The sequence below is a fragment of the Arvicola amphibius genome, chromosome X (assembly GCF_903992535.2).
Source record: "Arvicola amphibius chromosome X, mArvAmp1.2, whole genome shotgun sequence".
NCBI lineage: Eukaryota > Metazoa > Chordata > Mammalia > Rodentia > Cricetidae > Arvicola > Arvicola amphibius.
Genome location: NC_052065.1, coordinates 91,835,679 through 91,848,376, shown reverse-complemented (window position 1 = coordinate 91,848,376; position 12,698 = coordinate 91,835,679). Strand labels below are relative to the sequence as shown.

Sequence of the window (12,698 nt, the reverse complement as noted above, 5' to 3'; positions counted from 1 at the left end):
TCCTAAAACCAAAGTCTTCATAATTGGACCTCAAATTTAAAACCTCATAGATCTTTACTTACTGAGATCTCTACCAATTACATGATTATTAGTGCACACACACAACACACACACACACACACACACACACATACACACACACCTCCCTGAGCCACATACCTAGTTCTGGGAACTCATGACCATCTTTTGTTTAGTCTTTTCCCCAATAAACTGCAATGAGAGACATCCAACAACTCATGAATACATATATATTTATTTAATTCATAATATAGCATTTTGGATGGGTTGGGATCTTTAGAGAGGGGTGAGACTGTGTAATCCACAGATGCTCATGTTTCTGTTACTAGGAGAGACACTATTCGTCCAGAGCTCCCAGTACAAACAAGCCTGGGGTAAAGCATTTGATAAAAAATAGTCCAACAATAGTCTAATAAATATTCTAGCCAATAACAATAACACAGCATATTTCTGAAGCTGGCAGACCACACCATAAAAGGCAGTTTTGCCTGACCTGATGGCAATAAGTCTGACCAACTTGTAATGCACAGCCAAATACAGCCCAGTGGCTCTCAGGCTGGAATTGGCTTCAGGAGCTACAAATAATTGTGGGAGTGGTTTATGTCTACCTGCCTCACATTCTCCATTCCTTGAAAGAAAGGAGTTTCAGCATCTGAGCTTACTTAAAAGTCCATCCATGAATTGATCCATCCAGGTAGTCATATACAAATATGTAAACCATGGAAGCTGAGAGGATTCACCTAGAATGCTTGAGCTGAAAAGCATGTAAAAGTGATTTTTGTTGCAATATGAACTTCACTGCATCCAAAGACACACAATGGAATTACATAATAACACAGCCAGATGCAGTTACTCTTACAAGTAGCAAGAACATCAATGTGGCATTAAAATTTCTTCTGTATTCTCAAAACAAGCTTAGCTTTATTTTGTGCTTTCTTCAACAAGACAATAGAAAAAGTGGAAACAAGCATAAATTGCAGACAGAAAATAATTCTCTAGGAGAAAAAGTTCTGAATAGTTAGATCAAGTAAAGCAACAATGACCACGTTTATGGAATCACATTTCCTTATGATGTTAAATGTAGGTCATGTTCTGTTTGTGCAACTGGCTTTAGCTAGAGGTAGCCTCTGGTCCCTGCCATTGCCAGTATTTTATGAAAGTCCTTAAGTTTACTGAAGTAAATATCTGGGACCCATCATAGCCCTCTGAGTGATTCGTCACCACGTTGTTTCTTGGAAGGCATTTCAATTACGTGCCTCAGAAGTTGGGATTTCAGAGTCAGGCTTCATTGCTTACCACAAACCCTATTTAATTTCCCAGTTTATATTTCAGTAGCCTATTTCAGTAGGCTTAACTCTGCCTGTAATGAAAACTTAAATCTACCTTCAAAGAACAATACGGTTCATTGAAGTTCATGAAAACATGAAATGCTATTGGGAAAATGGTACCACATGCTCCAAAGACAATTCTCCATGATAACTGCCAATTTGGAACAATGTTCATTTGTACATTTACAAACTAATATCAATACAAACTAAAGAAGTAACCAACTTGCCCAAGAATAACAAATACCACTAACGTACATTACAGTCAAACAGAGCAATTTTGATTATTCATTTGTTCATTCACACATTCTTTCAACAAACATTAGTCAGGCAACTACTTTGTTCCAGACACTGTGCTGGGTCTTAAAATTACAGGAACAACAAAAGCCACGGTCTTTACCCTCAAGCTATTCCCACTCTAGCCGGGAAGAGAATTATTATACATTAAACTTTTGTGTGAATCAGAATAACCTGAGACGTTTGTCACAAATCTAAGTATTTTTTTATGTTCCCAGATAATGTAATTAAATATATCAGGAGTAAGGGCCAAGCCAAGCATCAATTGTTTCAAGGAACAAATCACAGAGGGTGGTTCTAAAATGGGTCTTCTGAGGATGGCCTTCTGAAAATGACATTCTGAGAAATAGTATCATACAATGTGATTATTGCTGAGAGGGTGTGCTCAGTGTGCCAGGGGAGTGCCCCAGAGGGCCACATATGCCAGTTTGGGAGGACACTAGTTAGCTGAGGGAAAGGTAGTCCCAGGCTGCAGTCTAAAGTAGAATGGGGAATAAAGCTTTGTTCCTAGAACTAAAACTTAAAAGGGCACAAAAACCAAATGACTAGTGTTGGGTATGTTGGTGGCGCACATAGAGGATGCCAGGTGCCGTGCTAGGCAACTGATACACACTACCTTTATAAACCTTCGCACCAGCCTTATAAAATAGAATCATTTTACAGAAGAGGAAACAGGCTCAGACAAGTGCTTTCCTGAGGTCACACTGCTAGTTAACTGGCAGAGAAGCTAGGACTATCTCAATCTCAAGTCTGAGAGCCTTCTAATACCATGAGCTTGTTACCAGCACTGCTGAGCTGTACCGAGGTTGCCCATTCCCTGATGAGCCATAAAGTACATATGATATTTAAAGTCAAAGAAACTGACTTTGCCACTTGACTTGTAAATCTGAGCCTTCCTTTTGTCTGGCCACTGATCTTGCTTTTCATGGTAGATAGCAAACACTCCATAAGTGTTATTAGGTGAGCTTTACAGTGGTATGTTGTCTCGTATGCATAAGAGTGAGTCATTTGGCAGCAAGGACTGAATTTTAGTAATATGTGCACTCTTGCAGTTGTAGTGTGGCATCTAACAGTTCATTGAACAAATTAATAAGAATCTGCCATGTTGGTAGAAAGAGGGGCAAACATTTGACACTGCATCGAGGCTACACACAATCCAGGTAATGGCTACTACTGTCACTTTACGGTCACACAGCCGTAATCACTTTACGACTACCAAGGAGTGGACTTTGCTCCTGGGAGAAGACTCTATTTCTCTGGCATTTCCAATCTCTGCAAAATAATTGATGAAATCACAGGCCATGAAGCTCAATTTCCTTTAACTAGTCTGGTGAAAAGTAGGATGGGATTTGTGCTATTTGTCATGAAGGGGATGCTGAGCGAGTGAATAACGTAAACAAAATCACAAAAGAATGAGTATTGATCCTATCAAGGAAAATAGCATTTCAGGAGTGCTCCATCTGAAAATGCATTTGTATTCATAGAGCTGTTGAACCTGTAACACTATTCTTACTGACCAAGTAAGGCGAGTTCTGAAGAAACCCCATTAAGGAACTCTATTTTTTTTAGCTTAAGTCTAATAACTATGTATTTGAGAGTAACAAAACTATATTTCTTTGAAATATTCTATGACAATTTTTAATAATTCAAATAGATCTCTCTTAAATAATATTAATGAAATTATGCTACATGGCACACTTCTACTGGAGTCAATTTTCAATGCAGCATTCGCATCTCTTATATCATCTTGTCCACAGATCTCTCCTAATCTAACCAAGAGCTCTTCTCACTTCCTGTGTTGTGATCGCATGTGTTTGTACGTGTGACAAGAGGGGAGAAAGGAAGGCTACAAAGGGAGGAAGAGAACAATGTCAGTCTACTGTGATGTTTCATCTCGGGAATAAGAAAGGACAGTATAATTTATTTTCCTTCTCAATATGTTTCTCACTTAAACGAGCAAATGAAGATTTATTGTATATATGTAATAGATAAAATGAACTATGTCATTTTGCTCATAAAATGAATTCAGTCATTTTATATATTATATATACACATGTATGGTATTCTCATAACACCTCGATTGTTAGTTTATTAGCATATACTATGCAATAATTAGACACTGTGCAAATTCTACCTGGTCAAACTAGCCACTGCTAGAAAGGCTAATTCCTTCCAGTATCATTTATACTCCCAGATCCCCAGGAAATTTTCATTCTCCAATGATGACAGAGATAGTCTCTAAAATTCTTCCCCAGCGGCATGAACCCAGACTATTCAGATAATTTGTTCTGAGTAACTCAATACATAAATTCAAACATAAGCTTTAATGCACAAAAATTAAATCTACAATATCTAGTTATTTAGGACGGGTGCTTCCAATGAACTTTATTTTGTATCTCATATGGAACACTAATGGAGGCTTAAGAGGGGAAGAGTGCAGAACTGGAGAGCCAGTGAATTACATGCTCTCTTGACACTTAATGGCAAGCTTTCATCCCGGACACATAGGGGGATTCTTGAGGCCTGCAGTTGCATTCCTGCCGCTCAGGATAATCAATAAAATCTGGGGCAGGCAAGCCAGACAGGATCATTAGGGATTTGTTCCAGATTGTGAACGTTGGACAAACTGGAAGAATGAAGGTCACATCGAAAGTGTGGAGATGGAGAGAGTTAGCCGGGTCATAGAAAGACAGCATGTTGTTGTCATAATCCAAGAGGACACCGAGGCGCTTCAGCTGTGGGGGCACATCCACCAGCATTTCCTTGTTGTTATGCCGCACCACGAAGTTACTATTGCACCGCGAGAAGACCCAGGAGGAGGCATTCTTGCCAATCCACTCATTCTTCGGGGCTGATTTGTAGGCAATACCAATTGCATACCTGAGACCATGGGGGAAGACAGAAAAATACTTAGGAATGATATGAGTTGTGACAGCTGTTCTTTAGGACTTATGAGTGACTGTGTGCTTGTTCGTTTAAAAAATTACATTTGCATACATAATGATAACATCACTGGAGCTTGCAAAGCCAGCAATTACAGTGATACATCATTTCCTGTCGCCTAGCTCACTATATTTCCCATGATTTTATCTTTTTAAAGCCAGCCAAATTTTCTAGGACTGGTTCCTATTGCATACATCTTAACTTTGACTTATTGGTATTTTAGTTGTGCTGTGGAAATGAATCTCCTGGGAACCTAACGGCAGAGAAGATGGGGGGAGGAAAGAAAAAAATATCCACTCACCATGTTGAAGAACCCATGACCACCTCCCAGTAGTGGCAGCCACTGTCAATGAATATATTTCCTGCTGCCCCATAACACCCCGTTCCACTAAATCTCTCCGGGGTATGGCTTTTCTTCAGAGAGCTTTCGTCCTTCTCCATCTGCAACCCATCATTGGAGATCTTCAACTTCTTGTGAGTCATTTTGGGATCTAGTTTAAAGGGTTGGCCTGAAAAAGGTAGAGGAAAGGGGGGGGGTATGATAAAGCATTTAAGAACTGTGCCTTTTCCCTCTGGGATCATCATTAACAGAGGAGCCTCAATATGATGTTGATCCTCGGGTGAGGGCAAGTCAGCTGCAGTTTGGATTATCTTAAGGAAGCAGGCAAGATGACACAATTTGACTATAAGTTCCCCTCCCCTTGCCAAAATAGCCTTCATGCAGGCATTATTTTCCCTCTCTGTGAAAAATGATCGTCTCTCGTATCAGCCTTTTGCTGGAAGCCATATTCCAAGCACATGGGAGCTAGTAAAGTGTTCCCATCATGCATTATGAAATTAAAAGGGACCACGCAAAGTCTCACATCCTCAAATATGGTTGGCGCTTTAGTTATTTCAGTGAGTGGGTTGGGATTTGGGTAGATTTTAAAGAGTGTTGCAAAGGTTGAGGTAGGAAAGTCTCTGTGTTAATGAGGCAATTGCTCAGAAAAGGAAAGAAACCGAGAAGAGCTCAGTAACAGGAGATGATGGTTTTCTTGAAATTGGGGTGTGCATAGAATCTGGCAACTTTGCTACAGTGGCTGCTCCATCCTCGATGAGATGAGAGATCGCATGTGCTTCACTGCAGCAAGTCACAACCATACGACAAAAACACTGTCCCGGGGCCCAGGTCCTGGGTGCGGCAAGAGCGTTAGTATACAATAGGCTTCTGTGGCAGACACCACGTACTAACACAGAGCCACTTTCTTATATCTTTCTCTCTTACTCAGTCTTCCTGCTACTAAGGATAGCTAATAAGAAGGAAGCTGAAGTCAAACAGATTGGAAGAAATGTCCAGTTAAGCTTCTGTTTTCTTGATTAAAAGATTACCAACTTTCTCTTCTTCTTCCTGTCTTAAGGGAAACAGGGCATCAGCAGCTGCACTGGCTACCTGGTGACCTTGTGGATAAACAAAGACATAAAGAAGGAGCTCCAGCCTTCCACGAGATCTCAGAGCTGCTATACTAGCCATGAACAGGCTGCCTTCAAACTTCTTGCAATATAGACAGGCAGTTAAAAAACAGACAGACAAACAAACAAAAATCACTGTTCACTTAAGCTACTGCAAAATGCCTGTTAAACTCCATCAGTTGTGATCAAGAGCATTCCTAACAGATACGGCTTCTCTGTGGTACAGCTTTGTAGACCATCATAAATAGTACTCTTTAAGATGGGAGACAGAGGTGGAAGGGAGATACAAACCCTTCCCTAACTTCTTTCCAAGCCACACACGATTCTCTATATCTTAGTCCACAAACACCTGTGGGCGCCAGCAAATCGCATACACAAAGTACACCAGTGAAGCTCCCCCACCCAGTGGCACTGTTCTCACACATTACTATGGGAGTCTCTCAGGCTAATTGTCCTCCCTGGCCCAGAGAGGAAAATGAGTCTTTCCTTCTAGAATCTCTACAACGTACTGTTCGTTTTCAGTCTGGTGGGTTCGCTGTTCCGGCTGCCCGCTTGATTTATGGCTTTCACAATAAAGATGTAGCGTGTCCCACTCTGGAGGCCATGCACTGTGTAATGGTTCTGTTTAATGTTGGGCACAATCATCCAGCTATCCACTGAATTATACAGGCCTGTGAAGTGGGAGGAAAATGAAGGCATCAATCAATAGGTAAAAAACCTAGGATTAAAGCAACAACAACAAAAAACATTGAGAATCAATCATAACCCACCGATGTGAATTCATTTTGTTTCTTCTGAGCCTTGAAAGATATAATGAGATGAACCAGTACTTATGATTCCATTATTTATTTATTTGCCACACACTTAGACTTGTGCCAGGCTTCTGTCATCTAGCAACCACTGACCAAAGCTAATTTATATAATTTTTTTTTTTGCCAAAGAACACAAGAATGGGCACTATTCCAAATGGTAGAATCCTCACAGTTATGGGCCTTCTGGATCTTTATTAATAAAGTCTGTTTCTGTGCAAACTCAGCCCGGCCTTGCAGGAACAGAAAAGTTCCTGTACAGAGCTCAGCAACATGAAAGCTCTGAGCAGAAAGGACACCTAGGCATGACTTTCCTTCATTTCACAGGGCAAACAAGGATGGAAGGAAAGTGACTCGCCTGTGGTCATAGATGGTGCTCAAAGTAGAACCCTGTGGTCTTTTTCTCCTACACCAGTGATCTGTGCACTGTATCACTGGGTGTGGTGGGGAGGGGGTTGGCGAATGGCCAAATATAGCCTTTGTCCCTGTACAATAGTGAGATTTTCAGAGCTATACTACTCTGCTTTCCCAACTCATCTGCACCCGTCCTTTCCAAAAATTTCTGGACTCCAAAAGAAGTCAAGATGACATGACAAACCAGGGCATAATCTGCTTGCTCTGATAGGACAGGCTTTTAGCTCTTCATGGCTTGATTCCCGTATTCTTCTGGGGTCATGTGGTCCACAATTACATTACTGTCCCAAAGATTTTTTTCTTTCCAAGCATGGAAAAGGGTCTCAAGAATGCTTTTGCTTTTGAAAATAATATTTAGGTTACAAATATTAACTTAAACAGGAGGGAAATATATGTGATTAAAAGCAAGCATTTGGCTAGCTTTCAGGAAAATGAATCTATTCTGTTGATTATTATTTTTTCTTTCTCTCCACTGTTATGTTTCTCAATTGGTATACCATTTTAAAACACAATTCTATTTGAAAATGGAGACGAAAGGACAAGGAAAATGAAGACAAAATTTAGTCATTATAATATGCCTCTAATGAAGGACTTAGTGAGATTAGAAATTAGATATCGTGTTATGACTACTTTACAAGGGATCTGATCAGGAGACTTAAAATTAATTTGAGGTTAGGTAGAAAAGGCCTAAATTAGAACTAGAAAGCAAGACATAAACTGGGCACAGTGGTATACCTGTAATCCCAGCGCCTCAGAAGTAAAGGCAGGAAGATCAATGAGCTAACGGGCAGCCTCAGCTATAGAACAATTTCTAAGCTCAGCCAAGGCCATCTCAAAACATCAAATAAAAACCAAACAGACAAACAAACATCATAATAGGAAACAAAAAGATATACTAGAGAAATAGCCCGACTTGGTTGAGATAGTAAATGACTTATTGAAAAAGGAGAAGGGTTAGAACAAAGCTGTGGCCTAACTGTTATCATTGGACAGTATGAGCAACAAACCACACAACTTTTATCACAAAGAGGATACTACAGGGTCTCCCAAAAGTTTTTTAAAAAGCAGCTACAAGTATTTTTTCACAGTGAAGTACCATGTAGCTATTTTTTAAAAAGAGCAAGGAGGATGGTCTCTACAAGCTGACGGAGAATTATTTCCAGGAAATACAGCCAACTGAAAAACCCTAATTATAAAAGACCATATATATAATATATAGTATTTTCAAGGGAAATAGAAATAATAAATCATATTACATTTTCTTGGATTTACAAAAACAATAACCACAGTAAGTATAACCTAGAAAATAACAAATTTGGCCACTTACAAAGGTAAAAGGGATACCAGAGAAAAGGACAATTCTCTGAGTATACTTTTTAAGCATATTTTCTCTTTTAAGGAACTTTTCATTAAAACTAAATCAATAAATTTTAATTTCAAATTTGAAAAATACATATCAATTCATAAGGTTAAAATTAAATCAATAAAAAAATAGGAAACATGAGATCAAAGGCAAACTGAAACAAGTTAAACCCACTGCATCTTAAAGGAATAATGACCATAAAAAATTACAGTTGAGGGGAGAACTGTTCAAGTGCTCCTCCAGGCAGCTACATCCTCAGCCCCCCGAGCAAATCAATTCTAAAAATATGATAGACACATGACAGGACTGAGCAAGTACACACTGATGCTGTTGAGACCCAAGAGTCTCACCGTGGAGAAAAGAGCATGCAGCATAGGGAATGAGAGAAAGCAAGAAGGAGCTTGTGGTGATGAATGAGAATGGAGCGAACTTGATGTGGCTGCAGGATGTCCGACAATGTCCCCCTCGTTCAAACTTTCCCTCCAGGAGAAGGCAGGAGGTTCATGAGACCCAGGAGGTAAACAAAGCCATCACACCTCTGGGAAAATGACACTTGGAAGATTCTCTAAGGCCCCTCCCCCAGTTTTCCAGAAGGAGTAAACAACTGCTGGGGGAGGAGACTTGGAGCAGCCAAGGTAAGGAGGAGAAACCACTGAACCCCTTGCAAACTGCTGCTGAGAGCTCCAGGGCTGCAAATTTCCTAAACCATGACCCATGTGGCAGTGGGATTTTTGGTGATAAAGTTGCTTTTTTGAGCTATCCCTGCTTTTTCAAGTAACTTTTTACCCATATTCTTATAAGCTATTCCAATAATAACACAGTGGTGCAGCAAGTTGGATTTTTGTCTATTTTGAGTTCCCTTTCTGGGATAGGTAGAGCTCTCTCTCTCTCTCTCTCTCTCTCTCTCTCTCTCTCTCTCTCTCTCTCTCTCTCTCTCTCTCTGTGTGTGTGTGTGTGTGTGTGTGTGTGTGTGTGTGTGTGTGTGTGTGTTCAGCAAAAGCCTCTCACACAACACTGTGTGACTTCTAAAATATTTACAGTTAGCCCTCTTTATCTGTGGGTTTTGCAATCAAGGATTGGATCAACTACAGATTTTTGGGGGGAGGGAGGTTTAAGATAGAGTTTCTCTGTGTAGCCTCTCCTAAAACTCACTCTATAGACCAGGCTGGCCTTGAACTCACAGAGACCTGCTCTGCCTCCCGAGTGCTGGGATTAAAGGTGTGCACCACCACGACCCAGCAGATTTTTAAGGTGTTTTTTTTTTTTTTAAAAAAAAAAAAAAAAAAAGATGAGAAACCCTGTCTCGAAAAACCAAAAAAAGAAAAAAGAAAAAAAAAAAAAGATTTATTTTTATTTTATGAGTGTTGTGTGTGTGTGTGTGTGTGTGTGTGTGTGTGTGTGTGTGCGTGCATCAAGTGTATGCAGTACCCACAGAGACTAGAAGAGAGTGTAAATCCCCTGGAACTGGAGTTACAGACAGTTGTGAGCTTCCATGTGAGTGCTGGAAAATTATGCTAGGTCCTCAGTAGAAACAGCTAGTACTCTTCATCCCTGGGCTGTCTTTCCAGCCCCAACAAACTATAGATTTAAAGATTGGAGACAGGACATTACCATGTAGCCCAGGCTAGCTTGAAATCCCCTATATAGAAATAGACTGTCCTCAAATTCATGATTTCTCAACCTCAGGTATAGCTTCCCTGCATATGCCAAGATGATTGAGGCTAAACACAGTTTTCTAAAGTATATCTGCATAGAATATGTATAGTCTTTTTTCATACTATTCCCTAAACAATAGAATAACTGTTTATAGAATTTATACTTTATGAAGCAATATAGTCTACAAATGATTTAAAGTATATAGGAAGATGGTTATAGATTGTATGCAAACACTACACTATTTTATGTAGGAATTTGAGTCTTGAAAGATTCTGGGATCCTCAACAGGTCATGTAAACCAATCCCACCTGGATACTAACAGGCAATTATTCATACTTCCACATATATATACAGATGTGCACATATGTAGATTATATACATATGTATATGTGGCAGTTTTAATGAGAATGCTTTCCATACACTCAGATGCTTGGATACTCGATCTCTAGTTGGTAGGACTGTGTGGATAGGTTTAGGAGGTGTGACTGGAAGAAATATGTCCCTGAGGTTTTTAAAAGCCATATGCCATTCATAGTTCAGTCTTTCTGCTTCCTGTTTCGGTTCAAGATGTGAGTTATCAGCCTGATGCTCCTGCTGCTATACCCTAACTATGCCTTCATAGGCTCTAGATCGATGACATCATAGACATCTAAGCCACTGGAACCATAAACCCAAAGAAACTCTTCTGGAAGTTGCCTTTGTCATGGTCCTTTATCACAGCAACAGAAGAGTGACAATTTAGTATATGACGTGAGCGTGTGTGTGTGTGTGTGTGTGTGTGTGTGTGTGTGTGTGTGTGTATTACTAAGGTTTTACTTTCTAATATAATTGTCTTACTAAAAGTAACCAGGGCTCCTGGAAAAATAGCTGACTTGAAGGTCTGGACAGCATAAAGTTAAAAAGAGTCATCAGTATTTTTTGTTAGGCCAGAAAGCAAAACAAAATGCTCACAAAAGGAATAGAAGAATATCACACAAACCCTGGGGTTGCCTTGAAGGGCTCTCACTGGCTAAATCCGGGACATTTACATAAGAAAAATGAAGGTACTAAGGAATTCTAAATTATTGATGAAAATGCATCCACAAGTCTCCGCTGATGAATAAATAAAAAAGATGAAACAGAGAGGCTCTTGCTACACAGAAGAATATTGAGTGACAATTTGTGAGTGTGGGACAGAGTGTGCAGCGAGAAGCCAGTCATTTCACAATCATCATATGAAGACTGTATAGGTATCAGTTGATGCCTAGCTGGGGGTAAGAGTGGGCTGAGATGGGTTTGATGAAGAAGCAGGATTTTTTGGGGGGGGGTTAAAGCATCACCATACAGATTGCTTACTGGTAGCATAAAAAACAGAAATACATAATTTTAATGAGTCAGGTAACATAATGGTCAGATAATCAAAATTAGTACCAAGAATGTAATGTAAATGGGCATTGCGTGTATCCAGATATGATATCCTATACTGTTATTATTATATTCTATCATCTACACATTATTCCAGCAAGGAACACATGGCCTGAATATAACTGTGAGGAAGTATCAGATAAATCCAAATTAAGAAACATGTGAGAAGAGACAGACGTGCTATGTAGCCTAGGTGGTCTTGAGCTATAATCCTCCACCTGGAATTACTGATGTGTACTACCACACCTAGAAAATGGGCACTGTTTTAAACAGCAAGGATTATTAAAGACAAAGAAGGACTGAGGAAGCCTGCCAGGCTAAAGAAAGTCCAATATACAATAATTAAATGTAATGTTAAATCCTAGATTATCAAAGTCAATGCTGGGCTTTTTATAGATTAGAATGAATATTATTAAATTAATTATCAAACCTGGAATGCAAATGGAGAGTTATATAAAAGTATTATGTGGTTGTTAAATTTTTTTTTTGAGACAGAATCTCACCATGTATTCCTGGCTAGCCTTGAACTCACAGAGATCCACATACCTCTGATATGAAGTTTCTTAAAGTTGACAGATGTATAAAGGGTTAGGCAACTATGGAGAAGAGGGGTCAGAAATAATGTAAGAGCCAGAAGATAGGGAACAGGGCTGTGACTTGCCATCTTCCTTGCAAGCAAAACTCAGTGAGTGCAACAAGAACTCAGCAGGTGTGGATGCCTGCAGCGAGTCTGCATAAGAATGGGCCTGTCAGAGCTCCTGACTCTTTGTAACAGCGGATCTAGGGGAATTCCCGCCTTCTTCTGGCTTCAGGAACAGCAGGAATGGAGCACACGCATAGGTTCAGGCTAACACTCATATGCACAAAATAAACATAAATAAATAACAAATCCAAAAACAAAACAACAAAAGGATGGGCCTATCACCAGTCAGACGTGTGTGGAGGAAAGGTTCAGGAAGTTATCAGCCTTCGCTGGTAAACTATTTGATACTGACCGATTCAGGGAGAGAGGTCATCACT

At 39.8% G+C, this 12,698-nt stretch overlaps 1 protein-coding gene across 4 annotated transcripts in view; it reads right to left on the bottom strand.

The window, feature by feature from the left end:
• Positions 1-234: 234 nt before the first annotated feature.
• Positions 235-12,698, bottom strand: part of Mid2 (midline 2) — a 101,573-nt gene continuing 89,109 nt past the window's right edge. For all 4 annotated transcript variants that reach the window (XM_038316752.1, XM_038316753.1, XM_038316751.1 and 1 more), the window contains exons 8-10: positions 6,542-6,703; positions 4,885-5,092; positions 235-4,520 (exon numbers count right to left, since the gene is read on the bottom strand). In XM_038316752.1, the coding sequence (XP_038172680.1) occupies positions 4,118-4,520; positions 4,885-5,092; positions 6,542-6,703 (773 nt within the window). In that variant the 3' untranslated portion in view covers positions 235-4,117. The remainder of the gene's footprint in view (positions 4,521-4,884; positions 5,093-6,541; positions 6,704-12,698) is intronic.